Raw genomic sequence first — 23,392 nt, 5'->3', positions numbered from 1 at the left:
CTGAATATTAAAATGAAAATGGTATTTTAAAACATATTTTTTGTCATTTATTATTTTTATTAAATTATTAGAAGTACGTCAGCAAAAAAAAAAAATTAATAAAAATATGTCAAAATGCCACCTAGAGCCTTGCAAGCAGCAAAGATTATTAAAAAGGAAAATATATATATAGATATATAATTAAATATTTTTTATATATTTTGAATGAATAATTACCATTGTATTAAATAAAAATATAAATGTACAGAAATATTTAAATAGATTAAGAGAAACAGTGCTCTATAAAGTAGTTGACATACAAATTTGTATAGTTTTTCTAAAATCAACAAAAGCAAATGATTTACAACCACTGTGCCAAAGTTTCATCAACATAAAGCAAAACATCAGTTGGGGTTTTATAGCATGCTAAAAGCAGCGAATAAGATCATTTGGGAAAGTAACGTATATTTCCAAAGATAAGGCACAGATTATATATAGCTAGATTCGAAATAAACATACAACAATTATTTTTAAATAGAATTTGACAAAATGAACAACTGGCAGTCAGTCAACAGCAAGCAAGGCAAACGGAATGACGCAGGAAAACTCGCACTCCTCCAGCTATCAGCTGTGGGGCGGTCGCTTCACAGAGCAACCACATCAGGTGCTGCAAGAGCTGAACAACAGTTTGTCTCTCGATTGGCGTCTCTATGCGGATGATTTGGATGCGAGCAAAGCCTACGCGGAGGCACTGATGCGTGCTGGTCACCTGAATGCCGCCGAGTGCGATAAGCTGGTGAAGAATCTGGAGCTGATACGCTACGATTGGATTGAGCAACTCGTCAAGTTTCAGGCCAGCGATGAGGATGTCCATACGGTCAACGAGCGCCTCCTAGTGGAGCTAACCGGTGAGCTGGGCCAACGTTTGCACACGGGACGCAGTCGCAACGATCAGGTGGTCACCGACCTGAAGCTCTGGCTGCGCAAGGCGATACGTGAAACTCTGGGCCGCCTGAGCCTGCTCATCAGTTCGATGGTGGAGCAGTCGCAGTCGCATCTGGGCGTGCTCATGCCGGGCTATACGCACCTGCAGCGGGCTCAGCCCATTCAGTTCTCCCACTGGCTCCTCTCGCATGCCTTTGCCCTGCGCGAGGATTGCCTGCGGCTGCTCGAGTTACGCGATCGCTGCAATGTGTTACCTCTGGGCAGCGGAGCTTTAGCCGGGAATCCACTGGGCATTGATCGCCTGTGGCTGGCAGAGCGTCTGGGCTTCGCTGGAGTTACGGGCAACAGCATGCACGCTGTAGGCGATCGTGATTTTGTAGGTGAGTTGGATTGATTGGATAATCCTGCAACTTCATTTAATTAAAAAAAGTTATTAACAAAATATTATATATTAAGAGTATATATAAAAATAAGCTTATATATATAAAATATTCTATATATATTATATATATATTATGTTGTATAAATATAATATATATTATATATATATTATGTTATGTTATTCAATCCTGCTACAAATGAATATCTGTATGCAACACCGCATATATGTCTATATCAGATAATTATATAAAATTGTTTGTGAAAGAAAAGCTTTCTATTTAATATATCTATGAAACTTACCAAATATGACCACACTATTTATATTTTGTAACTTTTCATTTGTAACAAAACATGCTTAAATTAAGATTTAATCATATAAGTTTGATTATTTAAGATAAACACCCCAAACAAGATTTCAACATGACATAGTATTGTGTTATCCAAACCTATACAAAATTATCTTTATATACAAAATTATATATAAAATACATACAAAATTATCTTTATATGCTAATATAGTTAGGCACCTGAATGTCCCAGTGGCAATGATATAACATATCAAGCTAGATTGCTTAGTTTATAACTTCAATTTTGGCTGTGCCTAATAACAATAACAATAATTAAATGATATGCTAAGAATTATTAGTATCTCAGGAATACAACAGTAGTTATGAAGCATAAGAAAAATTATTATCAAGTTTTCAGCTGGTTTCTATAGCTATCACTAGAAATTTGCAACTGTTTGTTTCTTTATGAACTATACGTGGATTTTTCCATGCAACTCAAATAAAACCAAATATCAATATATCTAATTCTTTTTAACAAAGTATACAAAAAATAATTTATTCTTAACTTTTCTTTTGTAACAAAATATATTTAAACTTTGATTTAATCGTAAGATAAGTAACTAAGAAATATCTCAATTGCGTTAAAAACAAAGTATTATTCAATCCAAACCTAATAATGTGAAATGATATTTAAGAAATAACCACATATGCTCACAATATTTATTCTTTAATACCGAAAGTATCATAGTATATTGGTTTTGCCCGTCATGCAGACAGATATTCCGTATGTCCGCAAGTAGATTGGACTTAACGAAAAAAATTGGAAATTTATATACATAAGTGTAAGCCATCGAATAAATTTAATTATCTTTGGATTCTTGCCACAAAATATGTTTTTAAAACAATTTAATATTATATTAAGTCAATTATTTTATATTTTATTTTCAGTGGACTTTATCTACTGCTGTTCGCTGGTGAGCATGCACATGTCTCGTCTGGCCGAGGATCTCATTGTCTACAGCACCAAAGAATTTGATTTTATCAAAATCGCCGACATATTTGCGAGCGGCAGCAGTTTAATGCCACAGAAACGTAATCCGGATAGTCTGGAGCTGATTCGAGGTATATCGGGGCTTATAACATCGAATCTGGCGGGCATTATGATGACCATGAAGGGCACTCCATCCACCTACAACAAGGACTTCCAGTTCGATAAGCAATACTGCTTCCAGGCCTACGATAAGCTGGCCCAGAGTCTGGACGTTGCCATCGGCGTAATTGAAACCATGCAGGTGCAGCGTCATCAATTGGAGGCGGCTCTCAGTTCCGATATGTTGGCTACCGATTGGGTAAGTTGTTCCACGGGCTCAGAAATCTGAAATTAAACTTACATAAAAACCAGACTCAAGTTAATTGTTCTTCTTTGGATCTAAAAATAGGTGGAATTTTTCCATTGCTTCACAATGTTTTCTATTTATTTATTTATTTATTTAATGTCAACTAAAATCAGTCGACAGAAAACAATACTAAAGTAACAAAATGAATGAAATTAAATTAAGAATAAAATGTAAAATTAAATTTAAATTAAAAAATATGAAATATTTATAAGATATCTGGGGGTATTTAAATGCAAAATGGTCCAATATCTAATCCTTAATTAGGGAAAATACAGGAAAACGCAAAAAGATACACAAAAAATAGTTAGTATGAATTAGTTAAACCCCACGACAAGTGCATACGAAAAGTTATTCACGAGATAGGACGTTTAAAATGTAGTTCTAAATAATATAAATGAATTATTCGAAAATCTACTTCTGAAATATATAAAAAATGCTCTCAATTTTAGTCAAAGTTTCATAAAGATTGCTCAAAAACAAACAGATTGTCAAGAGTATACACTTTGCTTTTTAAAAGGTACGGGCTCACGATTTTGCTTATATATAAAGAGGTCCGCGCTAAGATCATAAATACCATTAATGAATGTTAAAAATTGACAACAGAAAATGTTGTAAATAAATTAGGCAAATTAATAATCAAATCTGCCTCGTAATTTAATTGCTTAGTGTCAAAATTCTTGGGTCTTGGTATTAAAATAAATCAACATTGTAATAAAATTATAATATTAACAACTAACTAATTCCAGGCCTACTACCTGGTGCGTAAGGGAGTGCCCTTTCGGCAGGCCCATCATCACATTGGACGCGTGGTGACACTGGCGGAGCAGCGGGGCGTGGATATAACGGAGGTTCCATTGGGCGAGCTACAGCAGATTTGTGCCGCATTTGGAGCGGATATTGCCAGCGTGGCGGACTACGGTTACAATGTGCAGCAATATGATGCGATTGGTGGCACCGCCACGGCCAGCATTGTGGAGCAACTGCGTCTACTCAAGAATTTGGTCAAGCAATTGGGTGAGCAGTCCTAAACTTAATCGTTTGAGGCTGCATTTTATTTGAATTTCACTTTGGCATTTGATTACGAAATTACATATATTTTACATTATATTGCTGTTGATTTTTAATTGACGCTGGGACTCTGGGGCGTGTAGGTGTACGGTTCATGTGTGCCCGGCTCCCTGCTATTCTCCAGCTGCTGGTAGCCGCTCATCGCCGAGTTGGCCGGCAGACCCATCTTGCCGCCCGAAATGAGAACGCCGAGGCTCTGTTGAAGTTGCCAGCGACGTGCCTCGCGTATCGACTTGTTGCGCCGGAGCGTCTTGGCCAGCATGAACGCACAGAGCACGCCCAGGAGCTGGACAAAGGCAACGGTTGTCGCTCCAGTGGCAATGAGCATCGCACTCTGCGACAGTATGAAGTTCATCTTCCGGAAGCAGCCATATTCGAAGGGCTCCAGGCAGTTCACCTCGTCGTTATCGTTGGGATCCTGGGCCAGGCTACCACAGCATGAGATCGGCACAACAACATCATCCGAATCCAGGTGGGACATGTTCTGATTGGGCGAGTAGTACAGCTTCCAATCATCGGGATCCCTAACACCACAGCAGCCCAACTACAATAATATAAAGTAATGAATCAAATATTTCAAACTTAAATAGTTTCAGTGTAACAAATAATTTCAAGCCGCAAAGCCTATAAAACAACTGTTTATAAGATCAAATTAAATTTTAAAAATATAAGTAAATTTAATTTATTAATATTACTTTACATCTTTGCTATTTAAAGATGTAAAGAAAGTTAGAGTTGTACTTATTAATATTTGTACAAAGCGAAAAAATGCATTTTGAAAACCAAAGCTAGGAACTACAAGCTCCAATCAAGAATCTATTCCGTGAAAAGAAACTGAAAATTAAACTAAGTAAGATTAGCTAAGAACAACAATCTGAAATCAGAAGTCTGTTAATTGAAAAGAACTTAAAAGATGATAAGTCGTACTAATTTTTATAATAAGGATAAGTTTGAAAACGATAAAGTGTATTAAATACAATTTTAAAAACGTAATTTTTAACTGAAAAAAAAAAATATTATTGGTAAAAAATTGAGAAATATTTCATTATATTTTCATGGAATATTTTAACTTGAAATTAAACTAAAATCTCATATATATAAAACTAAACTAAAAACTCATATATATAATCTTGAGCTTGATATGTATTTCAAAAAAATATTTTTGAATTTGGTTCTTTTTGTTCCCTGTGCTGAACCTCAATAATGATTGGATATCCATTCTCGGATCATACTTACGCCAGATTGCATAAAGTCGACTCCTGCAGCGACGTTGGTATCCGTTTCGTAATCAGCCAGGGCATCGGTCATGGTGCGCATCAGCATTTCGCGGACCTGGGATTGCATCACAAAGGCGGCAATAGCTGCCGACACCTCGAGCAAAAAGACGAGGAACAGACAGACGCCGTACTGTAGATTGAGATGACACAAAAATGACAAGCTGACAACTGTGAGTGTTATTGCTTCGCCACTTACCACATTAATGAGCATAACGCTCTCCTTCACAGCTCCATAGGCGCCCAGGGTGGCGACCGCAATTAGTATGAAACCAATGGCAATTAGGAGCGCGGGCGGGGACGAGAAGTGTCCATCAATGAAGAGACTAAAATCGCCGAAAATCGCCTGAATGGTTGTACCCACCATGATCAGTAGTATGGCTGTCAGCTGGGAGGGCAAAAACAAATAACAGTTAACAAATTCACTTCGCAATCGTATGCCAAGTCACGACTTTGACGTTGAGTCTCATATCGGTGACAATGAGTAAGTGTCAGAATTTCAAATGGCAAGAGAGGTGGACAAGGGGAATAATCTTATATAATTGTTGTAGTTGTCAACCAAAGTGGGGTCAAATACAATAGCGATTGTAAACAACAACCATATTAAGTTATAATTTTGGTTATATTTGGTTTGCACATATTAGAAATCGCTTTTGCTTTTATTTATTATATGTAATTACTTAAGTTAATAAATCTTTTCGTTAGATCTCAAAGTCAAGTTCTATAGGACACTAAAACAAAGTTGTATAATATTATTTCGAAAGTAAATAAATGAATATAGGTATATCCCACACTTATATATGAATAATAATTATTATTCTTTATCATGTAATCAATCCATCAATCCAATCTATATTTCTATCATTTTTAACTCGATTTTTATCTTCTTGTCTCGTGAATAACATTTTCGAATGCATCTTAATCAATCTAACTCTTTGTTTTTTTTTGTCTGTTTGTGTTCTTTCTGTGTTTTCCTTAATTCTTGCAACTAATATTTAAAGACTAATTTTACTGCTACTACTACTGACTACCACTAGAAATTGTACTATTTTTGGCTTGATTTTGCACTTAAGGTTAAAAAGCATAAATATTGAATTTTATTTGTAGTTTAGTTTAACCTATTCTTTACTTTTAATATATTTTGTGTCGACTGGTAATAGTCGACATTAAATAAATAATTAAAAATGTTAGACAAAAATATTAGAAATCTAACACATTGTATAACAAAATAAATATTCGTTAACAAATCATATATAGTTATAGTAAAAACTTTTAATTCAGTGCAGCGATTATTTTAAAGCTGCAAACCTGAAATTAATCATTGTTTGCCAAGAATATAATAAAAAGAGTGTTTAACGAAGTCTAGCAACGCCTTGGGTAAATGAGTGTGTCATATAAATGAATAAGAGCAAATAAAAAAGAATTCTTGGGTATACATTTTCTCATATTATATCTGTGCTCCTTGAGAGTTCTGTCCCACTGTTGACTATCTTATCGAAATACGCAAATTCTGTCCGCACTGGGTAAACATAGTAATTAATGTACATAACTTTTGAACGGAAGTGAATTTTGGGAAAAAGTTTAAGAATATAAGAAAAACCTACAAAAATTTAAGATAACAAAAGTCAACTATTAATTGATAATATCTGAGTTATCTAATGTATATAGATAGCATTACAAAAATACATGTACATTTGTATGCATATCTGAGATAGGTTGTCGTATATTCCTATGTATATAATATTTGAAAATATCTCTGCTATCTTCAAAGTACAAGCGCTGCGTCATCAGAAATAAATGTTTTCAGCGTTATCAAGAAAAACAAATATCAGACACTTGACCCGTTTCTCTTTTGCAAATTGTTCTCATTTGCTCTCACAGTCGATGTAAGATTGTACAACTGAACAATTCACAGACGTATATTATGATTCACAATCACCACAAAAAAAATTGCTCAACTACTGATAAGAGCGCAAAATAAAGCGCTGTATTATCAGTGCCTTGATATTTTTTCCGTATGTGAAAAACAAAATGGCGTGTTTGCTTCAACTAATGAATCATGAGAACTGTAAGTTGGAAATTTTTTTGGAAATCTTACCGCAAACATAAAGCTCACTATAATGAGCATATATTTGGCGCAGCGCATTCCGGAATTTAATTCAAGTTCCCGGTTCGCCATTCTGTTGGTTTTTCTTCCCTCTGTTTTTCGTTGTTCAAAGTTGTGTAGCTGCAAAGTAATGTATAAGTTATTTTATTTTTTTCTAATTGTATTGAGTATTTTTTCTATTAGTTCATTCTTGGCCACAACACGTACTTTAACTTTAGCTGGCTACACGTTGACTGAGCGAGCCCAGAACGGGAACGTTGCCAGTTGCAAACGCCAAACAGCTCTCGGTTTTCGGCTCTTGGCCAACTCACCCACTTCTCTCTCTCTCTCTTTCTCTCTCTCTCGCTCTAGTCAAACTAACTGGCTCTCGCTTTAACGCTCTTTTGCGTAGCAGTTGAGTTCGCTTATCAGCCAATATATGTTCAGGTTTTCTCAATGTACTAGATAAAAGGCAGCGATAAGATTATGCCCAATTCATTGCATTTTGCAATAAAATGTGAAATTTGTTCAACTAATAGTGCTATGAGTCTATTAATGCATAAACACAACTTATACTTAATTCAAACGTCATTAATAGCCTTACAATTTTAAATTCACACAGTGTTTCAAGTGCAAGGTCATTCGGGTTGTGGGTCGGCAGGTGTTGGCCATATGTTATTGATTTTATGTCTAAATTTTAATGAATCAACTGACATGGCTTATCGATTTTTTAATAACACTACTTTAAATTATTCATTGGCTGTAGTCATGCATGCAACTCATATATACTAGGTAGGTATACTTGCTGAATACACTTTCTAGAGTTGTTTACCAATTAGGTTGAGTGTCTGCATATAGTATATATTTAAATAGGAATAACTGAATGCTAAAAGGATGCCATAATTATCACAAATCGATTACTATAATTGTGCGGACTGAGCTGTTTTTAGAAAACTAGGCTATTTGTTTTTGACTTTCTTTCTTTTCTTGGACACGCCGAAGATTACATGACCTTGCAGACCGTAGTAAGGTTGCCTTCATGTAAAATTAACTATAATTTTAAGAACCAACCTTTTCCATGACAGGTTTATTTTATTGAGTTTTAATGTTAATAACTATTTGACGATTAACAGCATCGTTGAAATCATAACTGATGACTTTGTTTAGTACAAATTTGTCCACAGATGATTTTTTTTTCAACTTTGTAAAATATTTTAATACCCATATTTAACAAAATTTAATATTGAATATCATGGTGAACAAATACGTTTTTTCTTAAAATAACTAACTTTTCCACCGCTTGCAGTGATAGTGATCCGATACGATCGGCTCCGAAATGTACTCTTCCTGGAAAGAAAGGACGGGTAAAAGCTATGTTTCATCAAAATAGCATCTTATTGCAATTTCAAACCTCACGGCCTTGTGTAACAAGGTTTATTCGATAACAATTTAAGTTTCCTAATTTTAATAGACCGGATAGATCGGATCTTTGTTTAATCTATACAATTCACAACTGAAAAATCTAAACTAAATCAATAAATTAAGCGCCAAAAAACGAACAGTTTTTATACCCTGAACCCATTAAAAATGAGTAAAAGAGTATAATGGTCTTGTGCAAATGTATGTAACAGCAGAAGGAAGCATCTCCGACCCCTGTAAGTACATATATTCTTGATCTGGGTCAACAGTCGAGTCGATATAGGCATGTCCGTCCGTCAGACGGTCAGTCTGTCTGTATGAACACGCAGACCTCAGAGACTATATAGCTCTCGTATACGCGGCGCAGATCAAGTTTGCTATGTTTGATCGATAACGGACTCCGTTTCTCGAATATCGATATATTTCGATTTCGATTTAACGGCAGAATCTTCTAATTCATATGCATATGCATATTATTGATCAACTGCCCCAATTTCAGTAAGATCGGATAAGAAACACCCAAATTATAGTCGAAAATATATTCTCATATTGATCTCATTTCTATCAGTAGCCGCAAGCATTTTCTGTATGCATAAATATATGCCAGCACATGTGTGCGAAAGAGATGACATGATAATCGACGCGAGCGTCAATATGTCTTTGTGTGTATTCTGCAAACCCCCGTTACGATTGCGTGTACGTATATACATATGTATGTTGTATGTATTTTGTAGGTCGGGCTTCAGTGCCTGAGCTTGCTATAAGAAATGAGTGCACTTGCAGACCTGCTCACCTTTGGGTGCAAAACTTATTAGAGGGAAATTTGTCAATAGTTTCAGAATATATTTACCAGCTGGGTTTAGGGTAAATCGTATCGAGCTCACTTGACTACAGTATTCTTACTAATTATTGAAACACTTATATTTTACACTAAGCCCCAACTTCAAAGTAGAAAAAAGTTCTCTAGTTATATTTTGTCTCAATGTCATCACTTTGTTCGCTAATACCTATATTTTCTATACTACCATTTCTTTCAATAACAAACCATTTGGAATGCAAGGGGAATGGAAAGATTGAGTTTGTTTTCGCAAATAAAGACGAAACGATTTGATTCAGGGAATAATGGGAATAATTTCCATAAAGCAAACCAAAAACAAATGCAGTTAATTTATGTTCTAGTATATGTATAATAGCGAAATTATTTTTATTCATAAAGTTATACGTTTACAAATATTTTATAATTTAGCCTTGAAAAGCGGGAAATGAAGAACCAATTGTGACTTAAGAGTAAGCTAAGATTGCAGGCCATGAATTTGACTTGCATCCATTTTAACAGTGGACCCAATTACAGACGTCTACATAATGCCGGTGATGCCATTGCGAATTTTGATCTCTCGCGCTATGTAGCAGGCAAAGATGACGCCAAAGAACTGCAAAATCACAAATTGAAATTAGCTAAAAATCAATATAATGAAAGTACAATAATCTCACCTGAAGGACGGCAATAACGACGCCAGCAGCACCCAAACTAACCGCATGATCAGCTATATAGTCGGAAAAGCCGAGCAGACATCCTTCGTCGTTGTAGTTCAAGTTGTAAATGTCAGTGTCGCAGGTAAATGTGCCCACTTGGCCTACGGGTATCGAGCAGCATGACAAGGGAAGATCAGTTTTTCCCAGCACAGGCTCCCAGTCCGTATAGTTTGTGATGCCACAGCAGGTGAAATCGCGTTGCACATTGTCCCAAAGTTTCGTGGTTGGATCCTGCGACAAGGCGGAATACTTACTCAACGATGCCTTAAGCGATGTGTCTATATATTCGTAGGCATGGCTGCGCAGCACATAGCCACTAATGCCACCAGCCAGTTCCAGAATGAATATGATGAACAGCATCACCGAGAAGCTCAGGATGAGACAATAGTTCTCCTTCAGCGCACCCCAGCAGCCAAAGAAGGTTATTAGAATGATAAACGAGCCAGTCACAATCAATAACGTTGGTATTGAGAAGAAATTGCCAACCAGGAAGAGTTCATAGCCAGTATAAACGGCGCCAACGCCAGCTCCAACTGCTATAAGAATGATGCCAGTGATCTAAAAATAATTAAATCATAGATAAATATTATAAAAATAATATAAATAATGCTTAAAATGTGACTTAATTGCTTAAGTGAGCTTAAAAGGCCAAAAAGCAAACCATAGATAAGATATGTGAGATATACAAGAAAATATTTTGTACGAAGAAACAATTGTATGCCGCTAACACATATAATAAATTCAATTTAAATTTTACATTATTTAATTTGTAACTTTAACTTTAAGTTCAAAATTTTAGTTTTACGACCCTTTTGATATATTGTGGACTGATTTAGTCCAAACTACATAAATAAATAAATATTTTAGAAAAAAGAAAATAAATATATATTTACCTTAAAAAGGGACTATTACAAATATGAGTAGTGTGCTTAGATCAAAATATTCGGAATATATATATTTAAAAGTTAAAGAAAAATATTTAAAATGTTTAAATATTTTTTAAGTTTTACTTATTTATTCCAAGCAATAGAAGAAATAGTAGAAACAATGGGTGCATTATCTAAGTCGCTTAAAAATTAATCAATGTCTAAGCTTATCAGTAAAAGATCATAAAACAAAATGAATGTAGATTAAAGAGTGTAGGTGACTAACTGCGCACATTCGTAGAAATATATCAATTAAGTATTGCATTCTCTGCCTCTAACTTAACCCACCTTCGTGTTATATTGATAAATCATCTGACTAGACACCCGTTGTATCTCTATTAACAGATTTGTGTTCTCTAGATCACCATCTATCTTATCTGTATGATTACTGTCTGGTAGCATATCGACATAATGACAGTTGACATTTGGAGAATGCGCTAGTAGACTTTAGACTAATGCAAAATTAACTCCATTCACAATGCATAGCCTGATGACACAGACATATCGTTATTTCAACTGCTATGGCTATTTCACGTACTTACCAAAAATATCAGATTAAATCCAAATAGCGTGTATTTCACCGCATTTGCGCTGCCTGTTAGGAGTGACATGTTGAACTTCTAGTTATTGACAAGTCTGAAAAAAGTGTATATTAGCATTTTAATATTTGTATATAAACAATAATGATAATTAAATATTAGCTTGAGCACTTTACCAGTTGGCTTTACCTGCAAAGCTTTACAATTGGAACACAACCGCCGTTTATTAAATTCAAAACGTTAATAACCGACCAAAGAAGCCAACGAAGTTTTTCTTCCATTGTTTCTAATAAAAAATAGATGGTGTTGTCTTATCGACAAATGATATGGCAACTTTTTATTTAAGCCCAATATGGTCAGCTAAATACTACTGGCTGTTGCTGTTGTTATTGGTTTTGCTCAGACCGCAATTTCAGGCAAGACAAACTCAATTTTGGCTCGATAAGATAACAGATAACAGTATATATATATATACATATATATACATATATATATTATCGGCCTTAGGTGGATGTAGATCATGATTTATTAAAGCGTATAGCAATATAAAAATATACTTTTTGTGCAAGTTTTCAGTTGTTTCATTTTCTCCTTATAGCTTTACATATAAATATATACATATATAAATATTGCTCAGTTATTTTGCACATTTTACCGTATTTACTTAGCACATATGGTTACAAAACAAGTATGTTTTTTAGAATTCTTAACAGGTTATATTAAGTTAAATGTTTACTATTTTATTTAGACGCTTAAATACTTTTTTGGAACAATAAATGTGTGTAATTCTTAATATTCATATTATTATATTAAATAAAAAGTAATTGTAATGAAAATAAAAATTTGTAATTAATTATTATTTTGTGTTGGAATTATTTTCGAGATTTAATATATTTGGCTTATGGCCAATCGTGTAAACATCAACTTTGTAAATACATAAAATACTCAATATATTTATATTTTATATATTTTTCCGTGTGTTTTTTGGACACAACACTTAACAACTTCTCAAAAGTAAAACAAAGCTAATTGTTACCAAATTTAAGTCGTACAACGCACACCTGTTTACATATCTCTTCAAGCCCAAAGATTATTTCGTTCTGATCGTTCCTTCTTTGTGCACGTATTTAATATTGATCGTTATTTGGTTAGAATGACTCATGCCGGCAAAACGAATGAATCATAGTTATCATAATTATCATTTAAGCCATATATCATCGATGTGTAGGTTTCAAATACAGTTTATTTATATTATTCCACTGTGAGAGCCGCTCTCTGATATGTATCTACTCACTTGTCTGGCCGTGAAGAGCTCGATGTAAGTGGCGTCGGTAACGACGGTTGGACGACAACTGAGCAATCTCTTCATTTGCCCGTATATACTAAAAATCGCATTGACGTGCGCCGTGCTCAACAGTGTTTATCAACACCCACTCATACATACACATACATACACACACACATATCCACACCCAGAGCGAAAGTATTGCTGAATCTATACATAAATATGCACATACAATTGTTTGCCTACATATGTATGTAGATGGTCGCAGTGGCAAAAAGATAAAATCGCTTTCACGAATAGTCGACGTACTTGACAAAATTAGAACTGTAGCATTAACAAGTAATAATAAGTAAATAAATGGGCATTGTCTGCGGATAGATTCTGAGATACTCCATACCCTATATTTTTGAGATGGTCACATATTCTACACCTTATGTTTCTTAAAATTTCTTAAAATGTTGCTCCGTTTAATTTCATATCTATAGTTAAGACATGTTTCATTAATAATTAGTTCGCCTTTTAATATACAGCAATGAATAATAACACTTTTATTCAAAAGGACATGACTAGATAAAAATTGTTTTTGCATTAGAAAATGTATACGCAATAATTAAAGGCTCAAGCTAAAATTGACCGGAATCTTTTTTTGTCTCAATTTATTGATTATTTAAAAAATGAATGAAATACTGGATTGTAAATAAAATTTTTGTTTCAGTTGCTCAAGCATTTATCTCATTCTTATAACAAAAACTTCAGATTAAAACCAAATTGTTCATTTAGAAAATATTCATTTTTATTTTAAATAATAATATATCGAAATGTAGCATTTAAAGACTTTACAAAAAAAAACATAAGCTAATTTTTTGTGCAAAATGTTTTGAAAATTATTGCGTAAGTGAATTTTTTATGTCTTCGCATATGCAAATAATAAAACTTAAAGCTATTGAAGAATATATATGAGTATCATTTGTTATTTTAACATTTATTTGATTTGCGTTTTTTAATATTTGTAAATATAAAGGATATTTATTATTTAATAAAAATTGGGTAAGTAGTAAGGTAGTAAAGGTAGTGGGGGTCTGCCAAATGTTAATACTTGAATTTGGAATTTATGCGTGTAAATTTAATAAAAGATGTTTGTATGAATGCGGAAGGAACTTCTTTTTGGAAATTTTTTGATAGATGCACGCATTAATGGTTAATGGTTTGTTAGTCAAAAAATTCTGTTTTTTCTTCGACTTATTGTTCGCCAATTCGAGTAATTACTTTGAAATTTCTGTAAGCATGTGAAAAATTTCAAAAATTACCAGATTTATACACATAAAGTTGGCATCATAAGCGCACGCTATTTAAATATATTAATTATAATTAGTAAATGGTTTATTGTTTAGTTTAGTTTTAGTAGTGTTCGTTGCTTCGTTCATTTAGCCATTGCCAATGGTTCCCTCCCTCCCAACTATTTCCTATCCTTGCCATGACGATCGCGCTGCTGCTTTGTGGCAGCAATTGACGTCGTGGTCAGAGTGTGCACATGGTGCTGCGGTGGCTGTCCTGCTTGGTGCTTGCTGCCACTGCTATTGTGGTGGTGGTGGTGCTGCTGCTGATGATGATGATGTCCATTCAGTGTGCTTTTACCGTGTCTGCCGATAGGAGATAAAATAACAATTAATTTAATTAGCATTGCGTTTTGAATTGATATTCAAATGCGTTGATTTTCTTTTTAATATGCTTTCTACTGGTTTTTATACATATACATATACAACATATCCTTTTTATAGAGTACACCAATGCGCTATATCCACTACGTAGTTCCAGTAGCTAAAGTACCGCTTTTAGTGTTCTGGTACATAAGAAAATAGAGTAGAGCGAGCGATGTTGATGTTTATTTCTATTCAGTTCATTTCCAATTTCATTGATGATATTTTGTGTTTTGATTTTCATTTTTTTTCAGCAACATGTTCATAGTCAGTTTTTAGAATCAATACTAAAGTGTGGTAGAGAGTGCTACAAAGTAGAGTGTGAGCAGAGCATTAGATGATATTAATCATTTTTAATTAAAGCAGGTTTAGTTTTTAAGAATCATGCAATTAAAGCTTTGAGTATATTATGTCTCTAATATTTAAAAGAATTTTAAAAGAACTACATTTAAGTGAATACTATTTTAATTTGTTGAATAAATTTCAAAAGAAAATTATTCATAAAAATATTGTTCTGAATTTATATTTTATATTTTTAAATCTTCTAATTTTTGAAAAAACTTTACCAATTTTAGTATTTTTAAAAATGCCTGTATTCAGCATAGAAAAGTTGAGACTGTTGTTATTTAATTAATTTTTTTGTGAAAAGTTAGTTTAGCATTCTACAGACGTGTTCAGTTTTTTAAGTTAGCGTCTAAATTCCTGATGCACCCACAACATGCTTTCATTTGCTTAATTACAAAAAAATATTAAAAATTTTGAAAATTCGCTTACGCTGTGAAAAGTAAAAACAGAACCATTTGCATTCATTTTGTGTGTGGGTGTTTTTTTTTTTTTTTTTGTATGTGCATTGCCGAGTGTGCTCCAAGTACAAAAACAAACTCTCCACTTTCTTTGCCATTCTCTCTCTTTCTCTCGCCCTCTTGGGTTTTAAGTAGTATTATTAGTGGGGAACACAGGTTAGATAACTGCAGAATCGTTCATTTCGATAAATATGTTTATATATATCTATTTTTTTTTTAATATCTCGTGTTGATTTTCGTGCTTAGTTTTTTTTCGCGTGCGTGAAGTAGTCAAATAAGAAAAACTGACCAAAACAAAAGATAAGGAAATTTTGGAGTGCATAGGAGTTCTACATATTAAAATACGTGAGAGAAAACTGTGACTGTGACGAGATCCGGTTGCGCTTATCCTTTTGCGACTATCTTTTTGGTTTGCTGCTCCAGCTCCAGCTGACTATGAACATGTGCAGATGCCAAAGGGCTGATGCGTTGAGACGCTGCTGCGCACCTGCCGCATGCGCAAGCGCTTCGGCCAGCTGGCCAGCCGGCCAGTTAAAGCGCTCCCAGCGTTGCCACCGGAAGCCATCGCTCCACCACGCCCGCTGCTGCCAAAGAGCTGGGCATGCTCATTGCTCAAGTTGTGCTGATAGGGACGCAGCTTGGATGCTGTTCCTTTGAGTGCATCTGGCGCTGCGTATAGCAGATAATTGTCATAGACATGGCTAACGCTCGAATTTCGCTTGGCCGGCAAATATGGCAGAAAGGCGAAACTCGAGCTCGTCGATTGGGTGCACTTGAGCGAAGATTTGCGCGGCTGCTTAACCTTGCAGCGCAGCGTCGACTGATTCGAGTAGCTGGGCTTCGATTGTGTGGCTGGTATCATTTCCAATTTAATGCGATGCTCGTAGGCGGCAGTGGGCGTGGCACTCTGAATGGGCAGTGGTATGAGCGACTGCTTGCGCTTGCGTCGCGGCGGCGGCAGTGGCAGCGGCAGTGGCAGTGGTAGCGGAACTGTTGCAGGCATTAAAACTGCCTCATCAATGCTGGCGTAGTCTGCATCTTCGCTGGTTTTTGTATTGGCTAAATTCGTTACGTATACGTACGTCAGTTCGTTGTGCGGTGTTGTTGTTGTCGGTGCCGTAGTTGTAGCGGTTGCTGATACTGTAGCTGTTGCTGTTGTTGATGTTGATGCTTTATGTGATGTTGTTTTGCTTGCTGCGGCTGTAGCTCTTGTAGTGCTGCCTGTTGTTGTTGCTGTTGCTGTTGGTTTGGCGGACTTTCTGTGTGCAGTTGTTGCTGTATCGTGATAGCTGCGACTGCTTCGACTCGACTTGTGACCAGCTGAACTGGGCTCACTGTGTCTGGAGCGACTTGAGTGACCTGTGTGTGGAATGTCATGGCATATGATGAATTGCGTTTTATTTGTATGTTTCAGTTAGTTGGAATAACCAATTCGCTGTTTCAGCTACGATTATTATATCTTGTGTTTAGACTAACTGGTTGTGTGTTTCAGTGTGTGTGTATGTGCCAGAATGAGTGGTGTCAATTTGCAGTTGGTTTTACAGCTGGGAATGAAAAGTTTTTCGACTTATGTCAAAGCATATTTGGAAAAATTATGTTCCAATCTGATGGTAACATCGCAGAAGGCATTCTTTTCAGTTTCTGAGTAGTACAAAAAATAGTTGAATTCTTGCCTATAAATTTATTTGATATTTTTTCTAAGATTTAAGTGTTACGTGTAGAATAAACGAACGGACAGATGGACACGGCAATATCGACTTGGCTTATACTTGGCTTGATGCTTATAGAGATTATATATACATTATCGGATTGGAGACCGATAAGAAATACCCTTCTGCAAAGGTATAAATAGTATTAGAGTCTACTTGTATTGACTGAATAAGAAAAGACTACCAATAGTGTTTAATAGATATTAAATATTTATGCTTGTTTGATTTCATTTCATTGAATAATAATAAGAAAATGTAAAGAACTCTTTCGAATGCATCTCTTTCTCTGCTCTGTTCATTCCCAGTACTGCGGTGTGGTGAATAAAACGAGTGCCAAAATGGTCAATAATAAAAAAGAAGAAGAAGAAGAGTGGAAAAGCCTCGAACAGCCATTCCATAAAGTTGTGATTTGGCACATGGCTAACTTGTAACTTGTAACTCGTAGCTAACCTAAAACGTTTGCGTAGCCGAGGTGGTTGTGTGGCACCCATTATTAGCAGGCCCAAAACAAGCAGCTCTGCAATAGATACATACACGCATGTACGCATATAGCATAGAGTAGAATTCAGCTCACACTTGAACCGCTGCGAACTTACCACGAGAGCGCGAGAGTTCTTCTCGATGCTTTTCACTGCCACGGGAACGTTCACGATCACGATCACGGTCACGGTCACGATCTTTTCCCCTTTCATGTTCGTTGTCCCGCTCCCGCTCCCGCTCCCGCTCCCACTCGCGTTCGCTTGTGCGCTGCGAGCTGGTGCGCGGGCGACTCTCTTCGGTGACACGCGAGGAGCGCAGCAGACGAGTGCCGCCTGAGCCAGAGACCGAGCTCAAGCTATGCTTGCCCGAGTGTTGCTCGCTTGAGTGATGTGAGTGCTGCTCCTTCTCTCGGTTGTTTCGGCTGTGGTGATGCAAACGTTTGCTGCTCTCTGGCGCCGCATTTGAGCTGTTGCCGCTGCGTGGCTTGCTGCTCTGCCTGGATGAGCGCTGCTCTGCGGGCTCGTGTCGTGACTTCTCACGCTTGGGCGTTCGCATGCGTAGGCGCTCGACGCGCTGCTTGCTCGATTGCTCATCGGATGAGCCGCCTCCTTGGGTCATTGACTCACGCGAACTGGAGCGCGAACGGTCTCGTGGACAGCACTCAATGGATGACTGCGAGGAGCTGCGTGCTCTCGTTGGCGACGGCGTCGATTGTCTTGAATTGCGGCGCGCCTCCGAAGCAAACGTACTGCGTGCAACGCTTAACGCCTTAGCGTCGCAGTTTTGCGCCTTGACCTTCTCATCGATGGTGGCCAACGGCTTGGCGATGCGACGCTGCAGCGAGCAAGAACGTCGTCGCTGATCCTTGAAGGCAGCCTCATCGGACAATGCCTGAAAACGGAACATATCACATTTTAATTAACATATAATTACAAGTTTATAAATGTATTTAACAACCTTACAATCCCCATTACTATGCCTAATTAATTTTTGCCTAGATCTTAAATCGGATCGAAACTAAGATAGTAATTAATTTTTTAGCCATTTCCTACAGGAATGATTGGTAAAACAAGCATTAATATCGTATGCAGATCAAAACTCTCCACCCAAAAGCTCTTTCAGGTTTTAAATAAAGAAGTCATTCGGTTGAGAAACATTGAAAATATTATCAAAGAACAATCTCTAGATCACACATTTCCTCTTCTTGAGTCCACTGTTAACCGAATCAAATATTATGAATCCAGACTCCTTGATTTCACCATTATAAGGCGGATAAGCAATAATTATCCGAAATAACTTTTTACTGTAGCTTTTTGGTACTAAGAAATTTAAGTTATCATGATCAAAACAGTTTTCCCTTGATTTTTTACCTCATTATGAGGAATTTCCAAATGTCTAGTTAGGAAGGAAAATAAACGAATGTAAGAAAAGGATGCTGCTGTCTCACGAATTCAAGTCAATCCGTTAGACAGGCATTCAGTCACTCAGTCAGTTAGTCAGTGAGCACAATTGATTGTCTACCTTCAATGTTTGATCAGCATTTCTGGTCATCTCGCTGAGTATCTGGGCATCGCGTTGTAAGTCTGTCTTCCGCTCGTAGTTGCCGGGCGATGGTGACTTCACCCTAAAAGTGGTTGTTAGCTCGTTAGCAATGTTCTCGTAGCAGTGCTCCCCATCTTCCGGGTAATCGTTGTATTCCTCGTTGGCCTGCGGGCTATGCCTAAGCAAATCGGGTCGATCGTTTAATAGTTGCCACTTGGTTGTTGTGGTTGTTGTTGCTGCGGATGCTGCTGTTGTTGTGGTCGTTGCATTGGTTGCCTCTTCGTTGTGGATCTGCTTGCTGCGTGTAGGCAGCGTGCGTCGTGGATTACTGGGCGTGGCTAGTAATTTGGGTGTTTGTGTTGTCGTCGGCACATGTTGCACACCAAAATAGGAGAGCTCATGCTCTCGCAGTTTGCGTGCGCCGCGTGCCTCCTTGACAATCTTTAAGGATTCGCTGCCAGATTCGTCGGTGGTGTCCGCAGTAAACTGTGGTTGCACGAGAAGTGTGCGTGGCTTAGCCACCGGCACCAGCTCACCAATGCGTAGAGTGGGCGTTGTTGCGTGCGGTTTCTGCAGCCGCGGAGCATGCAATGCAATATTCATCACATTTGACTTTGGCAGATCTGCGAAAAAAAAACCACAAAAGGAGCGTAAAGAGAAGGAAATATAGCGAATGCAGTGATTATAGCTGCCTATTTCCTAGTCACTCAATAAACTCCTCTACCTGTACCCTGCCTGGAACCCTTAGACTTGGTATTACCTGCCCGCTGTAGCGTTTGCTCTTGTGCCTCAATCTTCCATATGGTGCGCTTGGCTTTCAGGCGACTCCAACTGGTCGAGTACTCGCTACCCTTGAGCACAACATCCTCAGGAGAGGAGCTGCCCTGTGTGCCGCCACCACTATCACTGTTATGGTTGTTGTTGTTATTGTTCTCGCGAAAATAGCGTTTGACCTCCTCGTCGGCACTGTCCTCCTCCTGTTCGGCGGCATCATACAGACGCCGCAGCTGCGTCAGCTGTTGGCTAACAGGTATTTGCGTATTGCCCAATAGCTTAAGGCGTGGCGGTGCTAGCGGCATGCGTGGCAATGAATCATATAATGCACTGCCAAACAAATCGCTGCTGGCTATGGAGGTCGTCGAGGTGCGACGGGAAGCGCTCTCCTCCTGATAGCTGTGCGAGCGCAACATTGGCGTGGGCACCACAATTGTGGGCTGGATAAGTGCGGACTCGATTGAGGCTATGCTCAAGCGGCGCATGGCCTCATCGAATTCGCTTGCGGAGCGCATTGTTTTCATTATGAGCGATGTGGACTTGAGGCCCTCGTCTAGGATGCGCTGATGGGCCCGTAAGTCCTGTAGGAGCAGCTCCTGTGCGCTGCTGCGACGGCGACCTGAGGTGGCACCTGTGATGGGGAAATGTGCGAGAAAATGTTGTTGGTGTTTTGGTTTTTTTATGCACTTGGGTTAGCTGCAGTTTTAGGGGTGAGATTTGATGCGGTTGAATGAATATAATCATGACTGAAAATTTGTTTATTCCATGTTCCACTTTTCACTGTTTTTTTATTATATTATATTATTAATGTTGGGAGCCAACAAATACACTAAAAATCATTTCAATGTATTTCAAAATGAATAAAGAGTCTTGTAATGTAGGGGGTTGAATCATGTATGTTTTTATATTTTGGAAGCAAAATTTCAGACATGATTTAGAAATAAGTTGAGTCCAAATCGTAGTTAATTTTTTTCCAATACTATTAAGTATCTCTTGCTTATATTCATGGGTTAAATTAGGTAGTGAGCTTATGAGTAGTATTTAATATTGGCTTAGTGCGAAGTAAAAGCAACGACTTAGACATGCATTACGAGTTCAAGTATTGATTATATTAAGGCTAATTGAGAGACAAGTAGAGGAGTTTACTACTATACCGCCAAAGACAAAACAAAACAAAACAAATCAATAGAAAATACATTAAAATAAGTACGAGCTACAGCTACAGCAGCTAGATAAATATTTGGTTTATGTGTTTTCCATTCGAAATACCAACCTGTTTCTGGCCACTCCTCAGTTCCAAGGCTCACATTGATCTTCGTTGAATATCCACTGCCGGCAGGTGACGGCTGCTGCTGGTGCTTATCGAACTGGCGCTGTTCCACAATCCGCACGCGTTCAGCCACTGATTTGGTGGCTGTCGGTGAGTGGCTGTCGCCGGCAGCTGTGGTTTAAACAGGGAAGTCAATAAGTAAATGTTGTTTCATAAAATATAATTACTACAAATTGGTAGAATTTTTTAATTAAGATTATAATCATTGCAATGATCTAAGGCCATTGATTTATGCCGAGGCTAATAAAATTTCAAATGCTTTCACAAAAGCATTGAGTTCTCGCTACAACAGAAAAGAGACACGATTTTTATGTATCAATATATAATGATTGATTTGTCACAAGTTTTGTTGATACTAAAAAGTGAAGTTTGTTTCTCAATTAATCATTTGGCAAATATCTGGATACTTCATGTATGGTACCTAAATAGTTTTTAAATATACTTTTAAGTTGACTAAGACTTCTAAGTTGAAAATATATATTTGTCAACGTATTATGTGATATTAAATCCTTTATCAATCTTAAGAAAAAAGCTTTCTAGGATTAAGAAAATTAGATCGAATATTATTTTCATCTTTTTGTGGAGAAAATAAGATTTTGAGAAAGTAAAATTATCCATGGAGGCTAAGCTCATTATTTTAAAGTATGGGAATTTTAAGATGGCTTTAACGACAATCTTAGTACGTCTTATATTTATTAGAGTTTTCCAAAATCCTTAAGGTTAAAAAATATATATTGATCCACTTTTATAAAATTGCTAAAATATTATTAGACTCTAATTAATTGTAGACTTCCAAATAAAACATTCTCACTCTATTCGAAATACTCACCAATTTCGCGACTTGGCGGACTGATCTCCCTGTTCTCACATTTTACCATTGCTGGCACACTCCAGAGCACATCGGCACTCTCAATATTATCGCCCAGATGATACGGTTTGGGTTTCACCGGCTTATTCTTGAGTATGCCACGTATATTGGCCAGCTCGTCTGTTTCGTTGTCCGTTGTGTCGACCCCGCTGGTGGAGGTGTAGCTAAGTCTGGATGTGGAGCTAGTTGTCTCCAGCAGACTATAGCGTGGCTCCACCAATGGCTTTGGGGTGCTGGTTATAACCGTCACCTGCGTGCCAGCGACCGGCTGTGTCACCAGCTCCGGTGGTTCCATCAGCGTCGCCCGATATGTCACCGTGCTGGAGGCAATGCTCTTTTTGGCCCCGTCACCAAAGCTGGTCCCATTGTTGCTCGATGAGCTGATGCTACTGCTGCTGCTGCTGCTGCTACTGCTGACACTGGCCGACTTCACCAGGCTCTGGAGCGGACCGCTTGCTGTGCGTCGACGTCGTCGAAAGTTTTGCGTGGGCGGCGGCTTGCCATCAGTTTCCACAATGTTAACGCGTCCCGATTCGGCAGCAAAATGCACCTCTGTCTTGCAGAATTCTACACGTTTCTGTGCGCTACTGCGCTGCAGTTGACTGGAGCTGTTGTTGTTGTTGCTGCTGCTGCTGATGCCATTGATGGGCTCACCATTGACGCGCACCTGCGAAAGAATTTAAAACATTAAAAGATACTCGATTCGCTGCAGAGGAAATACGTATAAAGAAATTTATCACAGTTTATCCTTAGAAGCTAAAATCTATTTTTTTGGTTCTTAAGAGTACAATAAACCCTTCTGTATTTTAATAATAATACCATTTCATTACCCATTCACTTTTCGAAGATCTTATTGCTTGAAGTATGCACAGAAACGAACATTTTTATTTTTAAACTTTGATACTGAAGGTATTATGGTATATTAATTTTGGCCAATGTCCGTCATGCTGTCTGTCCGTCTGTCATTCTGCTTGAACGAAACTTTTTTCAACACACTTAGAGATAGAGACTTGAAACCAGAAACATATATTGGTCTGTGCCCTCGTCAGACAAAGTGTAAAAATTGGACA

The 23,392-nt window shown here is 37.3% G+C and overlaps 4 protein-coding genes across 13 annotated transcripts in view; 1 reads left to right on the top strand and 3 right to left on the bottom strand.

The window, feature by feature from the left end:
• The first annotated feature begins 544 nt into the window (after positions 1–544).
• On the top strand, positions 545–4,017 carry LOC6566779 (argininosuccinate lyase). Its single transcript, XM_001993516.3, has 3 exons — positions 545–1,304; positions 2,541–2,941; positions 3,736–4,017. Exons 1-3 carry the CDS (start codon positions 572–574, stop codon positions 4,015–4,017), a joined length of 1,416 nt encoding a protein of 471 aa, XP_001993552.1. The 5' UTR covers positions 545–571.
• Positions 4,000–7,719, bottom strand: LOC6566778 (tetraspanin-7). The gene is made up of 5 exons (XM_001993515.2): positions 7,646–7,719; positions 7,430–7,558; positions 5,531–5,719; positions 5,294–5,464; positions 4,000–4,601 (listed from the first exon to the last, which is right to left on the bottom strand). Exons 2-5 carry the CDS (start codon positions 7,508–7,510, stop codon positions 4,110–4,112), a joined length of 933 nt encoding a protein of 310 aa, XP_001993551.1. The 5' UTR covers positions 7,511–7,558; positions 7,646–7,719; the 3' UTR covers positions 4,000–4,109.
• A 2,284-nt stretch (positions 7,720–10,003) lies between these two features.
• Positions 10,004–13,213, bottom strand: LOC6566777 (CD63 antigen). 3 transcript variants are annotated; one of them, XM_001993514.2, is made up of 4 exons: positions 13,129–13,213; positions 11,838–11,931; positions 10,328–10,927; positions 10,004–10,266 (listed from the first exon to the last, which is right to left on the bottom strand). In XM_001993514.2, exons 2-4 carry the CDS (start codon positions 11,904–11,906, stop codon positions 10,192–10,194), a joined length of 744 nt encoding a protein of 247 aa, XP_001993550.1. In that variant the 5' UTR covers positions 11,907–11,931; positions 13,129–13,213; the 3' UTR covers positions 10,004–10,191. The 3 variants fall into 3 exon arrangements, with proteins under 3 accessions (XP_001993550.1, XP_032595468.1, XP_032595467.1); XM_032739577.2 differs by lacking the exon at positions 13,129–13,213 and adding an exon at positions 12,024–12,077; XM_032739576.1 differs by lacking the exon at positions 13,129–13,213 and adding an exon at positions 12,011–12,074.
• Positions 13,214–14,117: 904 nt separating this feature from the next.
• The window catches only part of LOC6566775 (platelet binding protein GspB), a 47,438-nt gene continuing 38,163 nt past the window's right edge, over positions 14,118–23,392 (bottom strand). For 3 of the 8 annotated variants that reach the window (XM_032739087.2, XM_032739086.2, XM_032739085.2), the window contains exons 6-11: positions 22,284–22,989; positions 21,398–21,565; positions 20,111–20,755; positions 19,330–19,973; positions 17,925–18,699; positions 15,864–16,978 (exon numbers count right to left, since the gene is read on the bottom strand). In XM_032739087.2, coding sequence (XP_032594978.1) covers positions 16,053–16,978; positions 17,925–18,699; positions 19,330–19,973; positions 20,111–20,755; positions 21,398–21,565; positions 22,284–22,989 — 3,864 coding nt within the window. In that variant the 3' untranslated portion in view covers positions 15,864–16,052. Of the gene's footprint in view, positions 14,760–15,863; positions 16,979–17,778; positions 17,846–17,924; positions 18,700–19,329; positions 19,974–20,110; positions 20,756–21,397; positions 21,566–22,283; positions 22,990–23,392 lie in introns of those variants that run through there. The other 5 variants (XM_032739088.2, XM_032739092.2, XM_032739091.2 and 2 more) reach the window with 4 other exon arrangements.

The sequence above is a fragment of the Drosophila grimshawi genome, unplaced genomic scaffold, assembly GCF_018153295.1.
Source record: "Drosophila grimshawi isolate 15287-2541.00 unplaced genomic scaffold, ASM1815329v1 contig_1377, whole genome shotgun sequence".
Lineage (NCBI taxonomy): Eukaryota > Metazoa > Arthropoda > Insecta > Diptera > Drosophilidae > Drosophila > Drosophila grimshawi.
Note: the sequence above shows the minus strand (reverse complement) of the source record. Positions and strands in the feature narration are given on the sequence as shown.

Excerpts from the sequence above, each read along its gene's own strand:
- LOC6566779 (XM_001993516.3), top strand. The coding sequence starts at position 572 with ATGACGCAGGAAAACTCGCACTCCTCCAGCTATCAGCTGTGGGGCGGT. Across the intron at positions 1,305-2,540 it reads AGGCGATCGTGATTTTGTAG|TGGACTTTATCTACTGCTGT; the intron begins GTGAGTTGGATT and ends TTTTATTTTCAG. Across the intron at positions 2,942-3,735 it reads ATATGTTGGCTACCGATTGG|GCCTACTACCTGGTGCGTAA; the intron begins GTAAGTTGTTCC and ends AACTAATTCCAG.
- LOC6566777 (XM_001993514.2), bottom strand. The coding sequence starts at position 11,906 with ATGTCACTCCTAACAGGCAGCGCAAATGCGGTGAAATACACGCTATTT. Across the intron at positions 10,928-11,837 it reads GATTTAATCTGATATTTTTG|ATCACTGGCATCATTCTTAT; the intron begins GTAAGTACGTGA and ends AATTATTTTTAG. Across the intron at positions 10,267-10,327 it reads TCGTTATTGCCGTCCTTCAG|TTCTTTGGCGTCATCTTTGC; the intron begins GTGAGATTATTG and ends GTGATTTTGCAG.
- LOC6566778 (XM_001993515.2), bottom strand. The coding sequence starts at position 7,510 with ATGGCGAACCGGGAACTTGAATTAAATTCCGGAATGCGCTGCGCCAAA. Across the intron at positions 5,720-7,429 it reads TAGTGAGCTTTATGTTTGCG|CTGACAGCCATACTACTGAT; the intron begins GTAAGATTTCCA and ends TTGCCCTCCCAG. Across the intron at positions 5,465-5,530 it reads GCGTTATGCTCATTAATGTG|TACGGCGTCTGTCTGTTCCT; the intron begins GTAAGTGGCGAA and ends CTCAATCTACAG.